We start from the raw sequence: 23,404 nt of genomic DNA on the forward strand, positions 1-23,404 counted from the left end.
TGCTTCGCAGTTTGGGACCACGAACGGTGGTGTGGGCGCAAGTGTGGCCACAGCGGGAGGTCCCAAGGAGGGTGATGACTGGAGAGGGGGAAGTGGACTCTGCAGAAGGCAAGAGGGTGATGGTACCATGTTGGAAGTGGCGGAGAAGGATGTGTTGGATGGGGCGCTAGGTGAGGACAAGGGGGGGGAAGTCCTGTCCTTATTGTGTCTCGGGGTGGACGTGCGGGTCATGGAGGGCCTGCGGGTGAGGCCAAGCTGATGGAGGTGGAGGGGAAGCCACGTTGTTGAAAGGAGGAGGACATCTCGGATGATCTGGCGTGGACGACCACGCCCTGTGACGGGAGGAATTGAGAGAGGATGGACGGGGCGGGAGGAGGTGAGGTCGAGTGGCCACAGGAGTTTGCCACCCGAGATGGAGATGGATCGATCGAGGAATGGGGCGAGTGTGGCGAGAGGACGGTCCAAGCAGATTTGAAGTCAGGGTGGAAGTTGGCAGCAAAGCAGGATCAGCTGATCATGGGTGCGAGAGGCGGCGCCAAAGTGGTCATTGATGTAGCGGAGGAAGAGTTGCAAGGCTGTGTCTGTGGGGGCTTGCAGCCAACAAAGAGCTGGGGTCCACCCCTTTGACAAGTGCGGTGAGTCAAAGGAGAAGTTGTTGGGGGAAAAGATGAGTTCTGGCAAGAAGTGCTCTGGAAACATCAGCGATGAGCAAGGTCAGAGCGATGCCTGCTGGGTTGCAGCCCTTCTTCCCCCCTCGCCCAGAGCTGGGTCCGCCACCCCATACCTCCAGATCACTGTCGTCCATGAGATGGTCGCCGTTGGGGTCAGGGTTGGTCATCTTGTCTAGTAGCTCAATGCCCTGCAACCGACTCAGTGTCTGGCACGCAAACGGGTGCTGGGGAAAGGAAGGGCATCGTGGTCAGGGACAGCAGCAGCAAAACGGGCCGGGTGTCCACTTACACACACTCCCTCACTCATATGTGTCCACTTATATACACTCTCCCACACATATGTGTCCACATATACACACTCCCTCATGCATACGTGCACACACATGCAGTCTCCCACATTATGTGCGTGCACGTATGCCCTCATATGCACTCACAACTCCCCTTACACGTGCACACACACACTCTCACATACATACATACACACACCCGTCCTCACACATGTGCACACACCCTCTCATACATACGTGCAAGCCCAGACTTCACACGTCACAGACCCTCATACATCTCTGCGCACACACACGCGGACAAAGTGCCATGTGCACCCTTGCTCCTCTTTCACACTGCTCCTCCCAACTGAAGTCAGCTCAGAAGGGTTTCTCCTCCATTCCCACTCCCCCCCCACTTCCTATTTGCTGCCAATCTCCCTCTGCTCCTTCACCCCCTCACCCCGAAAACCTGATGCAGAGAGCCATTCCCACTTCGCCCACCTCCATCTCCCACCCAGACCCTCTGCCCGGCCACCCCCAGTGCCTCTAACCCCCCCTACAGACACAGTCTGCCCTCGGCTCCTCTTCCCACCCACCCCCGGTAATTGCCCCATCCAAGCACCCGAGTACTCGGAAAGGGAGGACCGCCCCACAGGGGTGACCCACCTTCCCTCCTCGGGTTGGCACAGGAGACCCCGGCCGGGAGACACGCTGCACCACCCCCACCCCCACTTCCTTGCCCCGTTACCTGCAGGAGTTTCTCTGCCGTGGGCCGTTTCTTGGGGTTCTTCCTCAGGGTGTGCTTGATGAAGCTGTGGCACTCGGAGGACCTGTGTGAAAACAGGGACTGATGGGGGCTGGTGGTGGGGTCCTGGCCGCCACGGTGGTTGGGGCTGTCAAGACCCCACCGGGGAAGAATTGGGAGCTGAGCTAACAACTGCTATGTCCCACCTCCCCCTTACGAGCACCCAAGGGTGCAGTATTTCCCAGACAGCATCAATACAGTCCCTGCCAACCATCAACCACACAGTACCATTTAGAACATAGAACAGCACAGAACAGGCCTTTGGCCCTCCATGTTGTGCTGACCCAAAAAATGTCCTCAACCCTCCCTATCCCGTAACCCTCTATTTTCCTTCCATCTTTGTGTCCAAGAGTCTCAAATGCCCCTAATGTTCCAGCCTCCACACCCCCCCCAACTCCCGAGAGGACATTGGTATCTGCCCGAGGGAGGATTCGGCGTGGACGGGGGCTTCAGTGACCACCAGATCTTCCCCACCCGCCAGCAGAAACCGACTTACCACCGCAACTTGTCCTTCAGCTTGGGAGGTTGGAAGCTGCTCTTGGACATGATCATCAGGGCCCTGGGTGGAGAGGCAGAGACGTGGTCAGGAGGTGGACACAGCCCCCACCCCCCTGATCCCCCACCCCAGGACCCTCCCACTGCCCACCCCCCGATCCCCCACCCCAGGACCCTCCCATTGCCCACCCCCCGATCCCCCACCCCCAATGCAGGACCCTGCTGCTTCCTGATCCCCCACCCCAGGACCCCCCACCCCCGGACCCTGCTGCCCCCAAATTCCCCAATCCCGGACACTGCCATCCCCCAATCCCCCACACCAGGACCCACCCACCCCCCACCCTGGACACTGCTGCCCCAAAATCTCCCACCACAGGACCCTCCCACGCCCCCCAGATGCTGCCACCCACCAGAGCCCCCCACCTCGGGACCCTCCTGTCCCCCCATTTACCCCACCTCCAGTCCCTTCCGCCCCCCCCCAAGAACCCTCATCCCCAGACATTGCCAAACCACCCCTAGATCCCGCCACCCTCCAGAGCCCCCACACCTGGACCCTCCTGTACCCCAGAGCTCCTAATCCTGGACTCTCTCACCCCCCCTCAGAGTCCCCACCCCCCGGTCCATCCTTCCACCCCCCACCCACCCCCCAGAGCCCTCAACCCAGAATCCCACTCCCAGAGCCCCCATCCCCGGACCCTCCCACCTCCAAGATCCTGCCGCCCACCAGAGCCCCCACCCCCGGTCCCTTCACTCCACAGACCCACCCCACCACTGAACCTCCCGAGCACTCGGACCCTCTCCTCCCCTCGCCTTCCTCCTGATCCCCTTTCCACCTCTCCCCCTACCTCATTGGGTGCAGGTCGAACATGGGAGGCTGCAGCTCGGCCAGCTCGATGGCCGTGATCCCCACAGCCCAGATGTCGCACTGCTGGTTGTAGCCTCCCTTCTTCTCCACCGCTGCCACTTCCGGTGCCATCCTGGTCCAGAGGGAGGAGGGGGTCAGAACCCTGAGAGGTGGGGGGGAGGGAGTCCAGAGACTGGAATCCTCACAGCTCCTCCCCTCCTCACCACCCCTCCCACAGAGCAGACCTCCCTCCGTATAGTATGATGGGGAGGGACAGTGAAGGGGAGGAGGGGGTGGGGGCAGAGGAGGGGGAGAGGGCAGTGAAGGGGAGGAGGGGGCAGTGAAGGGGATGGAGGGGGACATTTGTTTACCAGTATGGAGTACCGATGAAAGATTTCCTCTTGCCCACCGAGGCGGTCAACTCGGCAGAGACCCCGAAATCCGCTGGGGGAGTGAGGGGGGGAGAGAGAGTCAATGCAGGAGCCAAACGGTCCTCATTGCTGATAACCCTTCTTGCACAGTACGCCCCCTCCCTCCTCTCCGCCCCTCCCAGGACCCAGCTGGGAACGATCCTCTCCTCCCCACATCAGTATCGCCGTGGTGAATGTCTGCCAAGCTGCCTGTCTCCCCTCTGGCGAGCCTTGCTGTACTAACATTGGCTGTGCATTATCTCTACTGTTGGGGACACTCCCCTTGGATATAAGTGAATATGCATCTATTTTCTTTCATTATTGTACCATGAGTTTCTGCTAATAAAAGCCATGATTATTGTTTGACCACATCGTCTTTGTCTACTTCATCAACTGGCACTTCAATCGCACTCCCCGAATCGCCCGGCTCACCGAGTTTGACGTCTCCTCGATCCGTCAGCAGGATGTTGGCTCCCTGTGGGAAGTTAAAGAAGAACCATGTTCAACATGAACCTCGAGGAAGGGCTCAAGCCTGAAACGTCGGTTATATATGGGGCGGTGCAACGCCTTTACAGCGCTAGCGATTGGGACCGGAATTCAAATCCCACGCTGTTTGTAAGGAGTTTGTACATTCTCCCCGTATCTGCACGGGTTTTCCCTGGAGGAGGCTCCAGTTTCCTCCCACTGTTCAGAACACACAGGGGTTGTAGGTTAATAGGGTGTAATTGGGCGACACAGGCCCATGGACCGGAAGGGCCTGTTACTGTGCTGTGCGCCTAAATTTAAAAATTTAATATCAGGACTTGCTGAGTTCCAGCATTTCTGAGTTTTTAACCACAATCACAGGGTCTGCAGACATTTGTGTTTCAGTCTAAGCCCACACCTTGCAGCGCTGTGTGGAGAGACCGACCCTGCGGGCAGCCCACACCTCACGGATGGCTCTTATCTGTGCCATAGGAGAGTGGAGGGGTTCACCCGAGAGGGCTCGGGGGAGATTTAATCGGGGTGCTCAAATCCATGACGGGCTCTGATGGGATTAAAGCAGTGAAAGTATTTCTGGGGATCGGAGGGTTGGAGGTGGGAGCCGGTGGAATTACAGAGAGGGTGCAGCAGGGAGTGGGAATAAAGGGATCCTGTTCTGGTTGGCTGTTATTCGAGTAAGAGAAGGTTTACTAGGATGTGGCCAGGTCTTCAGGAACTAAGTTACAAAGAAATGTTAAATAGATTGGGACGAGGAGTCACGTGATGGAGTAGTGGCCAGTCGGGGAACTCCAGCCCTCTCCGGAAAAGTTTTAAAAAAACACAGAAAACACAAAGGCACAAACACAAAAATTAAAATAAAAGTGAAAGTAAAGGTGGGAAGAAAATGGCAGCGAAGAAAGAAAAAGTCGAAAGCAACGGGAAGAAGAGAGGAAGAAAAGACATCGGAAGAAGAAGGTGAAGGCCTTACCTGTCCGAGGAGGCCCGCTGTGGAGAGAGAAGCCCGCTCCCTCAGGTCAGTAGAAGTCCCGAGCTCGGGACTACAAAAATGGCTCGCGGAGCCAAGCAAAAGTGCGCAACCGCACATGCGCGACTCCTCGCGCCTGTGCGGATGCGCAAGACAAAAATAACACTGACGGGTGGGGGGACCAGCTGAGGAGTCGATCTCCACAGCTGAGAATGACAGCCACAGCACAACAACAAGAAGAAAACACAGAAAATAACGAGAGCAAGAAAGAAGAGAGTAAAAGGAAATCAAACAAACAACAGATGACCAACCCAGAGGAAGAAGAAGAGGAAGAACACAGAGAAATGGAAGAAGAAGGGAAAGGCAAGACAATGGATATTTTTTTTTAAAGAATATATGGAATCAGTAAAAGAATGGCAATCACAAGAATTTAGTGAAATAAAAAGAAGAATTAAAAGTACAGAAGAAAAAATGAATAGATTAGAGATGGTCATGTCAGATATAGGAAAAAGAGTGGACAAGGTGGAAGAACGAGAAACAGCCGTAGAAATGGAAGTAGAGGACTTAAAAGAGAAATTAGAAGAATCTAATAAAAAATTTAAAGAGACACAAGAGCTGTTAGCTCAGAAGATAGATATAATGGAAAATTATAATAGAAGAAATAATATAAAGATAGTGGGCCTTAAGGAAGATGAAGAAGGCAAGAATATGAGAGAATTTATAAAAGATTGGATCCCCTGGGTCTTAGGAAGACCAGAATTACAGGAAGAAATGGAAATAGAAAGGGCACATAGAACATTAGCCCCTAAACCACAGCCACAACAAAAACCAAGATCCATTTTAGTAAAATTCCTAAGATATACAACAAGAGAAAATATATTGGAGAAAGCAATGAAGAAAATAAGAGAAGACAAAAAGCCACTGGAATACAAAGGTCAAAAAATTTTTTTCTATCCAGACATAAGTTTTGAACTCCTGAAGAAGAGAAAGGAGTTTAATACAGCAAAAGCGACCCTATGGAAAAAAGGATATAAATTTATGCTAAAGTACCCAGCGGTACTTAAAATAGTTATTCCAGGGCAGCAAAACAGACTATTCTCGGATCCGGAGGAAGCACGAAAATTTGCAGAACAACTACAAAACAGACAGAGAGATGAAGACATGTAACGAGAGCAAAAATGACCACGAACTATATGTATGTGTGTATATGATATATATGTGTGTGTGTGTGTGTGTGTGTACATGAGTGTATGCGTATTTAAAAGAAAATATATAGAGTATAGATAAGATTTAATAAGGGAAAGAAAGGGAAGAGAGGAAGTAAGGAGGGAATTAAGAGAGTGACCTTTGTTGTATATGAAAATTAGAATCTTTTCTGGGGGGGCTGGGTGGAGAGGAGTTACGGTCACTGCGAAATCAGTTGACGCTTGCGAGTGAATTCGCAAATCCAAATGGAGAGGGGAGATGTGGTTGCCAGACAAGGGATAAAGGGCAACTCAGGAAGGGGAGGGGATAGTGGGGTTAAAGAAATTTTAGATAGGAGAATAAAGGAAATGTTTGATGTTTTAGAAATGTAGAAAGGAATAAAACAAACTACCAACTACCAAAACTAATACTGACGCAAAATCAGCTAATCCCTTTTACAATAGATAACCTTTCCTTTAGAGAATGGGAGAAAAAAGGGATCAAAAGAATAGAAAATTGCTTTTCAGGAAATAAATTATTATCCTTTGAACAAATGAAGGATAAATATAATATAACTCTAATTTGGCATACTACCAACTGAAATCCTACTTGAAGGACAAATTGGGAAGCAGTCTGAGGTTACCAGAGGGAAGTAATTTTGAATATGTGATTACAGATACAATGATAATCAAAAGATTTATAACAAACATGTTTATTAAACTACAAGAAAAGGAGAACGAGGAAACAAATGGTAAAACTAAACAAAAATGGGAACAAGATCTAAACATAAAGATAAAGAATGAAACATGGGAGAAGTTATGCTCAGGAACTATGAGAAATACAATAAATTCGAGGTTACGTATGATACAATATAACTGGATACACAGGCTATATATTACCCCTCAAAAGTTAAATAAATGGGACCCAACAGTATCTGACAGATGTTTTCGCTGTAAAAAGGAAATGGGAACAACAATTCATGCAATCTGGACATGTGAGAAAGTGAAAAAATTTTGGGAAGATCTAAACCAGATATTAAATAAAATCACAAAAAGCAATATACCAAAAAACCCAGAGATCTTCCTCCTAAGTAACATAAAAAACAAAGAATATGGACTTGATTTGGATGGTGCACAAAAAAGATTTGTTAGGATAGCCCTAGCTGTAGCAAAAAAATGTATTATGTCAGCCTGGAAATTAGAAGATAACTTGAGAATACAACAATGGTATATAGAAATGAATAAATGCATTCCATTAGAAAAAATAACATATAATTTAAGAAATAATATTACAATATTTGATCAAATATGGGAGCCATACATGAAACACAATAGAGAAAACCTACCGGGGACATCTACCACCTAAAATGACAGAAGGAGAAGGGAATGAAAAGAATTGACTCAGTGGAAATTCTTGTTTGTTTTTATTGAGTGACAACATTGTTTGACGGGTTTAATGTATCTTAGATTCTGAACTTTAAATGAATGGGAGGGAAGGTAGGGAGGGTGGGATGGGAAGAGGGAGTGGGGGGAGAAAACGACACTGTATATATTTGAAATGGAAAATGTATGTATCTTGATCAATGTGGTTTATAGTGTGAAAAATAAAAAAATTTAAAAAAAAACAGGTTGGGACTTTATTCCTTGGAGCGTAGAAGAATGAGGGGAGATTTGATCGAGGTGTTTAAAATTATGAGGGGGACAGACAGAGTAAATGCAAGTTGGCTCTTTCCAATTAGATAAATACAAGAGGACATGCCTCTAGGGCAAACTTCTCCACAGAGAGTGCTGGTCAATGCGGGTTCACTCTTAAGTTTTAAGAATAAATGGGAGGGGTCTGGATGGAGCAGGTCAATGGGACTAGAGGAATAATCTTTTGGCACAGTCTAAAAGGGCCAAATGGTTGTTTTCTGTGCTGTAGTGTTCTATGGTTCTACAGTTGTATTCTACAGGGGCTGGTGTTGGGGCCACTTCTTTTTACCTTATATCTAAACGATTCTGATTATGGAATAGAAGACTTTATGGCTAAGTTTGCAGGCGATGCCAAAACAGGTGGTAGGGGCGGATGGTGCTGAGGACACGGGGAAGCCGCGGAGAGATTTGGGGTAGATGAGGAGAACGGGCAAAGAGGTGACAGGTGAAATATAACGTTGGGGAATGTACGGTCGTGCATTTTGGTGGAAGAAGTAGACAGGCTGACTGATTTTTGGGTGGGGAGAACATTCCAAATTCCGAGGTGCAAAGGGACCTGGGAGCCCTCATGTTGGGTCCCCTGAAGGACAACCTCCAGGGTGAGTTGAGGGTGAAGAAGGCGAATGCAAGGTTAACATTCATTTCTAGAGGGATAGGATGCATGAGCAGGAATTTGATGTTGAGATTCTGTAGTTCTGTAGGGCACTGGTGAGACCTCACATGGAGACTGAAGACAGTTTTGGGCACCGTATTTGAGAAAGGACGTGCTGGCATTGGGGAGGGGTCAGAGAAGATTTACTGGAACGATCCCAGGAATGAAAGGGTTAGGTTTATGAGGAATGATTGTTGGCTCTTGGACTGGACTCGATAGGGTACAGAAGAAGAGGGCGAGCCTCATGGAGGCATTTCGTATGATGAATGGCCTGGACAGAGTCGATGTGGTGAAGATGTTTCCCGTGGTTGGGCAGTCTAGGACAAGGGGCACAATTTCAGGATAAATGGGCATCAATTTAAACCAGAGACGCAGAAACATTTCTTTAGCCAGAGGGTCGTGAGTCTGTGGAACATGTGGCCACAGGCAGCCGTGGACGTGAGGTCGTTGGGTGTATTTAAGGCAGAGATTGACAGGTATTTGATGAGTCAGGGCATCAGTGTTACGGGGAGAAGCTGGGGAGTGGGGCTGGGTGGGCGGATGGACCAGCTCGTGATAGAATGGCGGAGCAGCCTCGATGGGCCTCCTGTTCTTATAATGTGATCATGGCAGAAGGACTGGAGGGGTGTATTTTGGCACAGCATTGTCAGGTATGGGACGGAGAGTCGGAGTGGGAATTTCTTTCTGAAGTGCGACAGGTGCATGGAAGGGAGGTTTATGTTCTGGGTCTCGGGGTTGTAGAGTTGCTCAGCGAAAGAAGGTGTGATGTGCTTCTTCCATCCGACAGCCTACAGGCCACCCTTAGGTAAGGTGTCGGATCTATTCAGCCTCTCAGTCAGGGTCACGCGAAGCCATGGGTTGCAGATGGGGGATGGCTTTTACAATCGGATTCTACAAATTGGAATTCATGGTTGTAAAACTGAAAACGCTGGGCAGATGAATCTGCGGATCAATGGGCAGGGTTGCCCGTCCAGTGTGGACACTACAACTGAAGGCGGAAACGGGAAACCCCTTCAGTATTTTTCCCTTGAACAGCATCGATGACGGTCTCAGCTCAAAGATGGAGCCTTCACTGAAAGGGAACAGGGGAGGCAACAACTACAGTTCAAGGGAACAGAGATCATGCTGGATGGAGAGACGTGATCGTCCATACCTAAAAGGCAAGGCACCTGAATGATGTTCCAGGTGCAGGTCAGAGGGACAAGGCAGAAACATAGTTCAGTACCGACCAGAAGGGCCAAAGGGCCTGCTTCATTGCTGTAGTGTTTCATGGTTCTATGGAACGAGGAGGGGAGAAAGTGAACGAAGGTGGGCGAAGGATGCCCAGCTGTGGCCACACAACAGGGAACTGCGATGACATCACAGCAGGTGTTTCCCCTGCTCCACACAGGGATCTTGGCTGCCCAATCCTATCCCACCTGGAGATGCTCCACATGGGCTACTCCACCTCTGAAATTACCTTAATGTCTCGATGAATTTTCCCACTGCTGTGTAGATACTGAAGGCCCTTGAAGAGAGAAGATTATTTCCAATTATTTGTGAAATTAATTCCTATCACATCTCAAGTATAGACGGAAGTTCCCTCCGCACCATCCCATCACACACTCCCGTGGTCAGACCCACAGTGAAGCTCCCTCTGCTCTGTCCCATCACACACTCTCGGGGTCAGACACACAGTGAAGCTCCCTCCACACCGTCCCGTCATGCACTTCCAGGGTGAGACACAGAGTGAAGCTCCCTCCGCACTGTCCCATCACACACTCCTGGGTAAGACACACGGTGAAGCTCCCTCCTCACCGTCCCGTCACACACTTCCGGGGTCAAACACAGAGTGAAATTCCCTCCGCATCATCCCGTCACACACTCCCGGGGTCAGACACAAAGTGAAGCTCCCTCCGAACGTCCCGTCACACACTCCTGGGTCAGACACAGAGTGAAGCTCCCTCCACACCGTCCCGTCACACACTCCTGGGGTCAGACACAGAGTGAAACTCCCTCCGCATCGTCGGGGTCAGACACAGGGTGAAGCTACCTCTGCCCCGTCCCGTCACGCACTCCCGGGGCATTGGGAGTCCAACAGCAAGGCACGAGTCTGCCTGGTGGGCAGCTTGATCCCAACTCTCAGAACTACGCACCTACCTGAAGTGTTTCTCTGCAAACATAGGCAATCTGTTTCTCTGACAGGGGACCCGTGACTGTGGCAAAGGACACAAGACGTTAGAAAGTTGGGGGAAGAACGCCCAGCCCAGCATCACCACGAGTCCAGGCCAAGTCTTCCATTATAATTAAAATGCATGAAAAATAGAGGGATATGGATGTGAGGGAGAGAAGGTTGAGATCAACCACTCTCAATGAGGGCCTCTATCTCAAGCCGTTCAGTGCCCAAGGTACAATAATTCCGTGTAAGACAGTTAACGTGACACTATGACAGCGCAAGCGACCTGGGTTTAAATCCAGCACTGTTTGTCAGGAGTCTGAATGTTCTGCCCATCTCATTGGGGGCCACAGCACATTTCAGGGGCACCACAGTCTGCAATTCCTAGCCGGCAGGAGAGAATTACAGACTGGACGAGACGGGGTCACTCAGGTGCACCCCAAATCCGCGTGCTTAGCCCACTGCTCTACTCATTCCACACCTGCGACTGCGCGGCCAGGCATGACCCCAGTGCCCTCCACAAGTTTGCCGATGACACCCCAGGGGTCAGCAGGGTCATGGGAACCGTACAGGAGGGACATCGATCATTGAATGGCGTAACAAGAGCAACATCAGCAAAACCAGGGAGATGATTGTGGACTTCAGGAGGGAGTCAGGGGAACACGACCCAGTCCTCACCGAGGGCTCAGTAGTGGAGGGGGTCAAGAACTCCAAATTCCTGGGTGTCTCCAAATCCATAGATCTCTGAAGGTTACTGTGCAGGTTGATAGGACATTTGTGGCATGTTGACGGGGGTGATGAATTCAAGAGCCACGAGGTCACATCATAGCCGTATAAAACTCTGGCGAGATCCCCACTTGGAGCATTGTGTTCAGTTCTGGTCACCTCATTACAGGGAGGATAGGGTAGCTGCAGAGAGGGGGCAGAGGAGATTCACCAGTATGTCGCCTGGATTGCAGAACGTGCCTCATGGGGCAAGGTTGGCAGAGACGGGGACTTTTCCTCTCTGGAGTGACGAAGGTGATGTCATGGGGGTTGGCAAGATTCTGAGAGGCACCCGTTTCCAGGGGGTGAGTGCCACAAACTTCGGAGGATGTCTGTACAAGGTGAGGGGAGGGAGGTTTAGGGGAGGCGTCAGGGGTAGGATTTTTTTTTTCTGCAGAGGGTTATGCCTTGCCAGGGGTGGTGGTAGAAGCCTTCTACAGTCGGGACCTTCAAGGCACATGGATTCTTGAGAGCCATGTGGGGTGAGGAAGGGAGGATTTAGTTTGTCGATGAGGCACAACATCCTGGGTTGTGGGCTGTAACGTTACAACACCTCACACTAACATTTTTTAAAATTTCGACACACGACCCGGTAACAGGCCAATTCGGCCCCACGTGTCTGTGCTGCCCAACTTACACACCATTAACCTACATCCCGTAATGATTTTGAAGGGTGGGAGGAAACCAAAGCTCCCCCTGGGGGGAAATCCCACGGAGACCCGGGGAGAACGCACCAACTCTCCGCAGACGGCGCCAGGTCCCGATCGCTAGCGGTGCAACGGAGTCACGCTAACCGCTACGCCGAATTAAATCCCATCTGCTGTGCCTTGGCTCACTTCTAGGCCGCCCCCCTTCGCCCTCCACTCAGCCACCAATCCGCAAACAAGGTGGCCACGTGGATCTGATGTCGGCGCCAGGCAGCTGGCAGCGCTTTGGGTCAACCGTCGGAAAGTGGGGGAGGAATTCCGGACCCTCCTCCGCTTGGGTGATGGCCATTGGTCCGAGGTCACGGGATCTCGACCAATGGGGCTGGGGCGGAGGTGGGGACGGAGCAGGGTCTCGGGTGCAGATCCGACGCTGGGCCGTAAGGAGTTTCCACATCCTTCCTGTGTCTGGGAGGGGATGCTCCAGTTTCCCCAGAAAATGTACCGGGGGTTGGGCAATGCAGGCTTGTGGGCCCATGCTGTTCGTCTATGTTTAAAATTCGTGAATGCTAGGTCTGGATGACTGGATAGCTTGCCCTAGTCTAGAAGGTGATGGGTCACATCCATGAGGGTAGGAGGTTGGTCTGGAAGGAGAGTTTCCAAAAAAGGTCCCAAATGGAGGACGTGTATGCCCACAGATGCTGCAGTCTCCCCCCACCCCCAGATTGTGGCCTTGGGATTGACCTTGGATAGATTATGCTCACCTTGGTAGATGTCCTGTAAGGACCCACCCCCGCAGAACTCCATGCAAATCCACAGCTTATTGTTCCTGATGGAGACAGAGGAAAGGCAGGTTCATCACAGCCCCCTTCCACTTTGATCCTGGGGAACATCCCCCTCACTCTCGAACCATGCAAAGGTCCAGGAACCCTGTGCGTCGCCCACCCTTCACAGGAGAATGCGATGGTTCAGCATCTCCCCACCCCGACGTCCAGCTGGGGTCAGTGGGAAAGCACTTCACGCCCTCAACTTCTCTCCACCATGGGAGGGGCAGTGAAGGGAGGGGAGGTGAGGAGGGAGGGGCAGTGAGGAGGGAGGGACGGTGAGGAGGGAAGGGCGGTGAGGAGGGAGGGGATTGTGGGGCAGGGGAGGTGATGGAGGAGGGGCCGATGTCCTGATCATGGGTCTTCGAATCCGTCCCCAAACCCCAGCACAGTGAGAGGGGTGAGGGACTGCTGTTGATGTGGGGTCAAGAGTGTGGGTGAGGGATGGGTGACTGTCCTGGGACCCCTCCCCACTGACACCCCCCATGGGCCACGGCCGCACTCACCTGAAGTAGCTGCCGAAGTAGGCAACGATATTGTGGTGACAACAGCCCTTCATCATGGTGATCTCCTGGTGCAGGGACGACACGTCGTCTCCTGGTGGAGGGGTGTGGGCAGATGTGTGGGGATGGGGGAGGGGAAGGGGGTCGGAGTGGAGGTGGTAGGGAGGAGAAGTGGGTGGTGAAGGGGAGACAGGAGAGAGAGAGTGAGAAAGAGAGACACGGAAAGAGAGAGACGGGGAGAGAGAAAGGCGGGGGGGAGAGGAGTAAAGAGGGGAGGGGAGAAGGAGGAGGGAAGGGGAGAGGGAGGACAGGGAGAGGAGACGGGAAAGGGAGAGGGAGGAGGGGAGGGGGAAGGGAGGTGGGGAGGGGAAGGGGAGAAAGGGGAGGGGAGAGGGAGGCATTAACGAGAAGGCTCACACTGGCACAGTGACCCATGACAAGGCATCCCATGTCCCATGTGGAGGGTCGGCAGTTCAGGAGGGGACAGGAAGCCAAATTCACTGAGCAGGCCTGCTGCCCTTATATCGGGTCCCCCCGACCCTTTGCCCCTCTGTAACAAGACCCTCCAACTCGTCGCCCTTCACTAACAGAACCTTCCAACCCCTCGCCCCACCTCCCCGTTGCCCACTCACACAGGGCAGTGGAGGATTTGGAAAGTGGTCAGTAAGGTTAGGGGGAAGGTGGAGTTGGAGGGAGAAACCTCTCCTACCCACATTTAGGCAGAAACCATGTCCTTCAGGGGGCCCGATGTGAGTCAACCCTTGTGACCGGGAAGAGAGGTTAAATCCAGGGACCGGAGAGATTCCTGGGATGAGGGGGTCGGCCTACGAGGAGAGATCGAGTCATCTGGGACTGGACTCGCTGGGATTTAGAAGAATGAGAGAGAGATCTTACAGAAACATATAAAATTATGAAAGGCGTAAATAAGTTAGAGGTGGGCAAGTTGTTCCCATTGGTGGGGGAGACTGGAACGAGGGGATGTAGCCTCAAGATCCAGGGGAGTAGATTTAGGATGGAGATGAGGTGGGGAAGCAGTGGAATTTGCTGCCCATTGAAGCAGGGGAGGCAACCTCAGTAAATGGATTTACTGAGGTTGGAGAGATTTTTACATTGTAGGGGAATTAAGGGAACAGGCAGGTCGGTGGAGATGAGCCCATCATCAGATCAGCCATGATCTCAATGACTGGCAGAGCTGAGCTCGATGGGCCGAATGGCCGCCTCCTGCTCCTGTTTATTATGTTCTTATTGACTGAGCAGCAGTTAAACTCAGGGATTGAGAAGAAGGGTCAAACCCATATACTGCCAGTCCACACAGGGGCTAAACCCAGGGACCATAGCTTAAAGTCATCTCTCTGCGGTGTGGTCCCCAAGGGTCACAGCTTCGACTACATGGTCACTCAAAGGTCCATATCCACGCGCTGGATCATGGTGTTCTCTTCCTCACATCTCTCCAGCTAACTTACCAGGATCCAATTTAATGATCTTGATGGCACTGAGGCCACTGGTCTCCATGTTCCGAGCCTAGGGAAGGGGGAAGGGGGTCAACGTTAAAATGAGTAACGTTCTCAAAGGCTGCAAAATGCTGTGGGAGGAAGGGATGGCGGAAGGGAGGAGCAGTCAAGAGGCAATGCCAAGGGAGGGGTTGCGAGAAGGGAGGGGCAGCGAGGAAGGAGGGATGGTGAGGGATGGTAAGGAGGGAGGGGCAGCAAGGAGGGAGGGATGGTGAGGAGGGAAGGGCAGCGAGGAGGGATGGTGAGGATGGAGGGGCAGCAAGGAGGGAGGGGCAGAGAGGAGGGAGGGGCAGTGAGGAGGGAGGGGCAGCGAGGAGGGAGGGGCAGTGAGGAGGGAGGGGCTGTGAGAAGGGAGGGCAGCGAGGAGGGAGGGGAGGGGCGGTAAGGAGGGAGGGGCTGTTGGAGTGGTGGTGAGGAGGGAAGGGCTGTGGGAGGGGTGGTGCAGAGATGACCAACCAACATAGCAGCTGCTGTGCTTGTCAATGGATCTGGAGAAAGGTGAAGGGTGCTATATAAATGCACAGACTTCATCACTGGCTTCAGTTTCAAAACAGGAAGCTTTGCAGAAGATCAGAGAAATGATCGTCAAAGATAACCCCGTGTTCACCCACAGCAGAACTAACGCCCGCTCCTCTCAGTTCACAGAGATGTACAGTCTATTCACAGGCACCCTTCCCCCTCCCCCATGAGTCCTATCACACTCCACACCATCATCCCCATGATTCAGAAGGCAGCAGAGGATGTTCCGTCACCTTAAGTCCCAGCACTCTAAGCTCTGGTTACACCGGGCAGTCGCCCCTTCAAATTAACTCATCATCCCTCACTATTCACGGGAACTTGTTGTCTAGGTATAACATTCTAAGGGCTCAAACCAAGACCACTGCAAATCTCGTGAGACGAGCTTTCTCTGCCCCAACAGTGTGTGACAGGACATGGAGTCCCTATATCTAACCCCGGGAAAGTGTGGTGGGACGGTGCAGAAGGAGCTTCACTCTGTGTCTGACCCTGGGAGTGTGTGATGGGACGGTGCGGAGTGAGCTTCATGTGTCTGACCCCGGGAGTGTGTGATGGGATGGTGAGCTTCACTCTGTGTCTGACCCCAGGAGTGTGTGATGGGACGGTGCACAGGGAGCTTCACTCTGTGTCGGACCCTGGGTATGTGTGACGGGATGGTGCGGAGGGAACTTCACTCTGTCTGACCCCGAGAGCGTGTGACGGAACGGTGTGGAGGGAGCTTTATTCTGTGTCAGACCCCAGGAGTGAGTGACGGGATGGTGCGGAGGGAGCTTCACTCTGTGTCTGACTCCGGGAGTGTGTGATGGAACGTTGTGGAGGGAACTTCACTCGTCCAACCCCGCGACTGTGTGACAGGATGGTTCGGAGGGAGTTTCACTCCGTGTCCTACCCCGCAACTGTGTGACGGAATGCTTCGGAAGGAGTTTCACTCTGTGTCTGACCCCAGGAATGTGAGACGGGATGGCTTCTGATCATTTACCCTGGACTTTGTAATGGGTAAAATGGAGTCTTGCTTATGTGAAATCTCCTGCAACGTCTCTTTGTGATACCAGAGAGATTCGCCCATGAGGTATCCCATGGCTGGAAGTGGAGGAAAGGGGGAGGGATCAGGGCTTTGTGAAGTAACCACCTTCCTCTTGTTGGTTTCCTGAACTCTGCAAACCCGCAACAGCACAGGCCGTGGCATCCTGACATTGGTACGTTTCACAAAGATCTCTCTGAGTGCCCTCACAGGAAGCCCCCCACTGATAACCTTGCACCGGATGTGTCTTTTGCGCAGCACTATCGTGCAGTCCCAAACAAGATTTTAATTCTCCTTCCATGGCCCACACCATATGAGGCCTCACACAGCCTGATTTGTGCCCAACACATACTATTCCACCCCTCAGAACACCCCAAAAAGACAACGATCGAAACCTGATCCTGATAGGCTGTGAAGACCAACACAGGGGGTTGTAGCCTGCGGCCAGAACCTGGGCTGGACAGGAGGACAACTTTCTCTCTTAACCCGAACTCGGACAGTAAGTTGAGCTTATGCACGATATTTCATCCACTGAAGCTCAGGTTTAATCATCAGCTTATGGAAATCAGGAACAATAACAATTCTGATTCAGCTTTACTCATCTGAAACTTTGGACTACATTAGGTTTTAGTCCCGTCACACACTCCCGGGGTCAGACACAGAGTGAATCTCCCTCCGCACTGTCCCATCACACACTCCCGGGGTCAGACACAGAGTGAAACTCCCTCCACACTGTCCCATCACACACTCCCGTGGTTAGACACCAAGTGAAGCTCCCTCCGCACCATCCTGTTACCCACTCCTGAGTTCAGACACAAAGATCACCCAAGAGAACCCCAAGGTCAATAACACAGGGATCTCTCCATAGGTGTTCCAATCCCTGCGCCCTCAGGGATTGGGAGATGAGCTTTTTAAAAAAAACCAGATTTAAGCATACAACACAGGGGACAGTCCCATCTGGCCCACGAGCCTAGGGCCCCCAATTATACTCAATTAACCCACAAACCCAGCACGTTCTGAACGGTGGAAGGAAACCGGAGCCCCCGGGGAAGTCCACGCAGACACAGGGAGAACGTACAAACTCTTTACAGACAGCACGGGATTCGAACCCAGGGGTACTGGCGCCTTAACAGCGTCGCGCTAACCGGGCCATCCAAAACCTTCTGAACACAAACACTATCACCCACTCACACAATCTCCCCCTCTCATCCAAATTTAGTCATTGACATATCTGAATAACACCTTTGGTCTGTTGGTCTCTCCTTTCCCCCCACCCCCCAGTCTTCCCTTCTCCACTCGCTTTTTAATACAGGCCCCTTGCCTGCTCGTTACTCGCACCCGTGGACACTGTGAGACAGGCTGAGTTTGTCCAGCATCTATGTTCATGTTTCACTGCAATCACTGGCTCTACACAAAACCCTGCAGCCCAGATGCAGTGGTTCTCAACCCTTCCCTTCCCACTCACATTCCACCTTAAGTCATCCCTATGTCTCTGTGATGAGTAAGGGATTGCTTAAGGTGGGATATGAATGGGAAGGGAAGGGTGAGAACCACTGTTCTAGAAACGATTGTCACTGAGATATTTTGCTTGAGAAAAATGGTCATTGGCCCATTTCCTTTGGGAGTTCTGAAATGGTGCACATGACGAGTACATGAGGGACGATTAAAAAAGTGGTTTTCAACCTTTTTCTTCCTACCCACATCCCACCTTAAGCAACCCCTTACTAATCACAGAGCCCCAATGGCAGAGGGATGTGAGTGGAAGGAAGAAGGTTGAGACCCACTGGATGCACACATCAGGAATGCTCTTTATTGCCCACAGTTCGGCATTCAGCCCCGGTGCAGGCTGGCCCACCTCCAGCCTGTAACTCCTCCCATAAGATTCCCATTAAAGGCTGATGCCCCTAGTCTCCTCCCTCCATACCAGCCTTGGATGCGGGCCGGCAGCACGTGGAGACGTGCCTGATGTTTCTGGATATTAAAGCCTTTAATCGCTCACTTTGTGTCTGTTTGTGGTCATTGATTGTGCCACAATTTAATGCCTGAACTACTTGCCATGGACAAGGCGATCCAAGTGGAGGAGCTGGAGGGCGACCTCCGTTGTTTGATATGTGGCTACACTGCTTAAAGGCCACGAGATCTCCACAGACGTGGCCAAGTCCGATCTGCTCTTTTCGTCAGTGGGCCACCAAATAGCGTGGGAGAAGTACGAGGGTGCGATGGCCCTGCTGCAGCAGCCATACAGTGCTCCCGTGAACTCTATGTACGCACGTTACCAGCTGGTGGCCCAACGTTGGAGGTCCACCAAGAGGAACTCCTCGGTGATGGGCTAGTGGCCGGCTTGTTTCAACCATTTCCGCGAGGGACTCCCGGTGAAGGGTAGTCAGACCCTTCAGGAAGCTGTGCAGGTGGCTCGATCATTGGAGCAGCCTGGAAGAATGCTGAGGCTTACACTGTGAGCCATGCCACCATCTTGGGAACCCTGACTGCTGCCACAGAGCAACTACTGTGGCCAGACCAAGCACCCACGCAAGTACTGCCTGGCCCATAGCGCAACCTGTTTGAACTGCACGAGGAAGGGGTGCTATGCCCAAGGTATGCCACTCTAAACCTTCCTTCCAGTAGAACCCCGCGTGGATCGCGGCCCACGCCGCCACCTTGGATCAGCCCACTTCAAAAACCGGGGACCGAACGGCAGGAACAGGAGGAAGATGATATGGGAATTATGTCACGTCCAGGAAGGGGGCAGCTGGCTTTGGGATCTCCAGGTCGGCCGGCATGGTCCAAAGCTATTTCTTTGCAGTGTCCCCTGCCAAGCATAAGGTAGGCCTAGCGTCCAAATCCCGCTCCACAGAAATCCACGGGTGCCGCACCATGACCCTGACCGTGAGGGGAAGAAGGTATAAAAACCCCACGTCCGCGCATGCTGATGCAGTTTGAAGGGCCCCACTCTCCCCTCATGGTCAGTAATAACCAATGCCTGGAAGGGCCCACCCTTTCCTCTGAACACGGCCAAGCAGACACACGGCACCTGACCTGCGGTCTGGCCACCCTCCAGGTCCACTCACCTCATTCTAGAACCTCACTCCAGACTGTAAACTGGTCACCACTGAAAGTTGACGATACAGTCCCAGGGACAGGGGTGACTGCTAGTGGAGGGAATTGTGGAGCCCAGTAACAGCCCCGGGGGGGGGGGGGGGGGAGGGGGGGTGGTGCACAAGTGGTGGTGAAGAGTTGGGAGAAGCACCAGATGGTCATTGATTATAGCCAGACCATCAACCGGTTCGCCTTATTGGACACCTACCCCCCCCCCCCCCCCTCATATAGCTGAAATGGCGAAAGAGGTAGTGTAGTACCGGGTCTTTTCCATCATCAATCTTAAGTCAGCGTATCACCAATCCCGATCCGCCTGGAGGACTGTCTATACACGGCTACCTCTACCATTTCCTGGGGGTCCCATTCAGCCTCACAAACAGGAAGCTGGTGTTCCAGCGGGAGATGGACCGCATGGTGGAGGCCAGTAAGTTAAAAGGCACTTATCCATACTTGGGTAACTTCATCATCTGCGGCCGTAATCAGAAGGCACACGACACAAACCTGCGGAAGTTCCAGGCCCCCGCCAAAGCTCTGAACTTAACATACAACCAGAAAAAGTGCATGTTCTGCACCTCACGAGCCCATATGGGGTACATGGTGGAGAATGGCACCAATGCACCCCACCCTTCTGGAACTCCCACTGCCCCAAAATCTCAAGGCCTAGGGAAGGTGCCTTTGCCCAATGGATCCACAATTATGCAGACAAGGCCTGCCCCCTGGTGAAGACCATCACATTTCCCCCATTGGCGGAGGCCCAAGGGCATTAAGGAAGAGACTACCAAGGCGGCGATGGATGCCATTGATGAATCCATCCCTTTCCAGGTGGAGAGCGATGCCTCCGACTTCACCCTGGCTGCCACGCTGAACCAAGCAGGCAGGCCCATGGCATCCTTTTACCGGACCCTCCAAGGCCCCGAACTCAGGCATTCGGCAATTGAGGAGGAGGCACAGGCGCCACTGGAGGCACGATCTGGTGGACCTGGAGACGTCACATTTACATTTAACAATAAACAGCGGGGGGGGCGGGGGGGGGGAAGAATTAAAAATGACAAGATCACGAGGTGGAGAATTGAACTGTCCACCTACAATTACGAGATCTTATACCGACCCGGGGAAGCTCAATGAGCCATCCGATGCCCTGTCCCGGGGAACTGCACCAGGGGACAGGTAGATGGCCTCCAGGCCCTCCGTGATAGCCTCTGCCATCCCAGGGTCACCAGGCTCAACCACTTCGTGGGGGCCCGCAAACTTCCCTATTCTGCAGAGGAAATCACTGAGCTGAGCTGTTCAGTCTGTGCGGAGCGCAAGACACACTTCTACCGGCCAGAGAAAGCTCAGCTGATCAGGGCTACCCACCCCTCTGAACATCTCAGGATGGACTTCAAGGGCCCCCTCCCATCCACGAATTGGAACGCGCATTCATGTTTCCCATTCGCCATTCCCTGCCTGGATATGACCACGCCCACGGTCATTAAAGCCCTCCGCATCCTTGTTCGGAGACCCCAGTTGCGTTCACAGTGATGGGGGTCCTCAGCCACCCCCTCGGCCCTCAAGTCAAAAGGGATGTCCGTCTCCCAGTGGTGAGTGGACCTTCCGGAGGTGCTGCACGCCACCAGGTCCCAATTCTGAACTGCTGTGAATGCCACACATATAAGAAACTGCTCTTCCATAGGTGGTTGGTGTCAGGAACCACACTGCCGGTCTAGCCGATGACCCCAGGGCCAGTTGCTCCTCCGCAGGCACGTTAGGACCCACAGGATGGAGCCCGCTGGTCGAGGAAGTGCACCTCCTGCATGCGAGCCCCCAGTAAGCCCACCTACTGTACCTGGATGGGTCTGTCTGGGTCCCGGCTTGATCAGGGGCCCTGGCAGAGGAAGTGCACCCAGAAGCCCTCGTCAGTGACCAGCTGGTCCCTTCTACCATCCGGACAAATGACCACTTGAACCCACCACCACTACCCCCTACCCCACCACCTCTACAACCATGAATGAAACCACCAACAGGTCCCCACGGAACCCGTTTGGAACAACAACAGTTCAGTCCCAGAGATTCATCCCACTGTACAGGTCACCGTCCCACAGGAGCCGACGACATAACCGCTACTGTGGCGATCGCAGCAGCAGATAAAGCCACAGGACGGGCTGAATCTGTGTACTATTAAAGACTCCACGACCAGTAACGATGGACACTGTCCCGCTTCACCCCATCGGACTTCAGCTAAAAGGGAGGGGTGAACGTGGTGGAACATGGTAGGGTGGGTGTGACCTCACTAGACTGAACAGGCTGGCCCACCTCTGACCCTGTAAATTCTCCCCATAAAGGCTGATGTCCCTACTCCCTCCACACCAAGCTTGGATCCAGGCCAGCAGCATGTAGAGACATGCCCGATGTTTCTGGATATTAAAGCCTTTAATCCCCCGCTTCAGGTCTGCTTGTGGCCATTGATCGCACAGCACAAGTTAAACAAGAAAGTCTGCAGTCACTGTGATTGTGGCCCACACAAATGTGCTGGAGGAGCTCAGCTGGTCCAGAGGAGGTAAAGATAATCACCGATGTTTCGGGCTTGAGCTCTTCTTCAAGGTGCAGGTTGTACCTCTTTAATCCAGCAACAGTGGGACCTGGCCATCGATGGACCACAGAAAATGCCGGAAAACAGAAATTGACACCTAAGGTTACCCTCTATGTAAACATATCAAAGCTTAAAACAGGAAATAATACTGTGGGGTGGAATGGTTAGTGTAGTAGTCAGCGCAATGCCTTTACAGCGCCAGCGATCGGGAAATTAGTACAAACCCCTTACAGACAGTGCAGGATGTGCTCACCAGTCCCTACAAACTCCTTAGAGACAGTGTGGGACATGCACCCCGGTCCCGATTGCAGCAGATTCAACCGTTACAGCACCAGCGATTGGGATCAGGGAGCGAATCCCGCACCGTCTGTAAAGAGTTTGTACTAATGGCAGCAGGTTCAAACGCGCCAGACCAGAATCAGGATTTATTTGTCATGAACAAGTCATGGAATTTGTTATTTTGGGGCAGCGTCACAGTGCAAACATTCTTATGAAATTACTATTAAAAAAATTAAAATAATAGTGCACGAAAAGTCTGTGGTTCACTGATCATTCAGGGATCTATGGCAGAGGGGTAGAAGCTGTCCTTGTGCTGCTGGGGGCTCGTCTTCAGGCTCCTGAACCTTTTTCCCTGATGGTAGCAGAGTGAAGAGGGTGGTGGGGGTTCTTTGAGGAGAGAGGCTGCTTTTTTAAGACCCCGCCTCATGTCGATGTCCTTGATGGAGTGGAGTCTTGAGTCTGTGATGTCGCAGGCCAAGTTAACAACCCTATGGAGTTTATTCTTGTCCTGAGAGTTGGCACCTCCATACCAAGCAGTGATGCAACCAATCAGAATGTTCTCCACAGTACCACCTGTAGAAGTTTTCAAGCCTAACTGAATCTGGAGGTCGATGTTAATGCCATCCGGTTGGGGAGTGCCCAGATGGAGTATTCGGTGTTGCTCCTCCAATTTGCAAGTGGCTTCGTTTGTTTGGCACGGACAGGCGTGCCAGCGGGTGGGTGGAGCGCCAAATTGAAATGGTTGGTAACTGGGAGGTTCCCACTGTTGCTGGGGACAGGGTGAAGGAAGGTGCTAAGCAAATCTACCTCTAAAGTAAAAGACAAAAGTCTGCAGACACCGCGGTTGAAGTAAAGACTCAACGCCAGGGAAACTCAGCAGGTCAAACAGTGTCCTTTACAGAGCAAAGATAAAGATGCACGATCAACGTTTCGGGCTTGAGCCCTTCATCAAGGTGTGGAAAAATGTTGGCAGGCGCCCAAACAAAATGGCAGGGTGGGATTCCCACAAGCAGGAGATAATAGGTGAACACAGCTCTGTGAGCTGTGAGAGGGAA

General features: G+C 52.4%; 1 protein-coding gene across 8 annotated transcripts in view; it reads right to left on the bottom strand.

The window, feature by feature from the left end:
- The window catches only part of LOC138740865 (mitogen-activated protein kinase kinase kinase kinase 2-like), a 54,320-nt gene that overhangs the window by 20,491 nt on the left and 10,425 nt on the right, over positions 1-23,404 (bottom strand). For 5 of the 8 annotated variants that reach the window (XM_069894092.1, XM_069894091.1, XM_069894095.1 and 2 more), the window contains 11 exons: positions 14,821-14,878; positions 13,361-13,451; positions 12,795-12,859; positions 10,606-10,661; positions 9,926-9,973; positions 3,924-3,966; positions 3,453-3,525; positions 3,083-3,214; positions 2,239-2,301; positions 1,686-1,767; positions 785-895 (listed from right to left, as the gene is read on the bottom strand). In XM_069894092.1, the coding sequence (XP_069750193.1) occupies positions 785-895; positions 1,686-1,767; positions 2,239-2,301; positions 3,083-3,214; positions 3,453-3,525; positions 3,924-3,966; positions 9,926-9,973; positions 10,606-10,661; positions 12,795-12,859; positions 13,361-13,451; positions 14,821-14,878 (822 nt within the window). Of the gene's footprint in view, positions 1-784; positions 896-1,685; positions 1,768-2,238; positions 2,302-3,082; positions 3,215-3,452; positions 3,526-3,923; positions 3,967-9,925; positions 9,974-10,605; positions 10,662-12,794; positions 12,860-13,360; positions 13,452-14,820; positions 14,881-15,324; positions 15,357-23,404 lie in introns of those variants that run through there. The other 3 variants (XM_069894094.1, XM_069894093.1, XM_069894098.1) reach the window with 3 other exon arrangements.

This window comes from Narcine bancroftii, chromosome 8, assembly GCF_036971445.1.
Source record: "Narcine bancroftii isolate sNarBan1 chromosome 8, sNarBan1.hap1, whole genome shotgun sequence".
Classification (NCBI taxonomy): Eukaryota; Metazoa; Chordata; class Chondrichthyes; order Torpediniformes; family Narcinidae; genus Narcine; species Narcine bancroftii.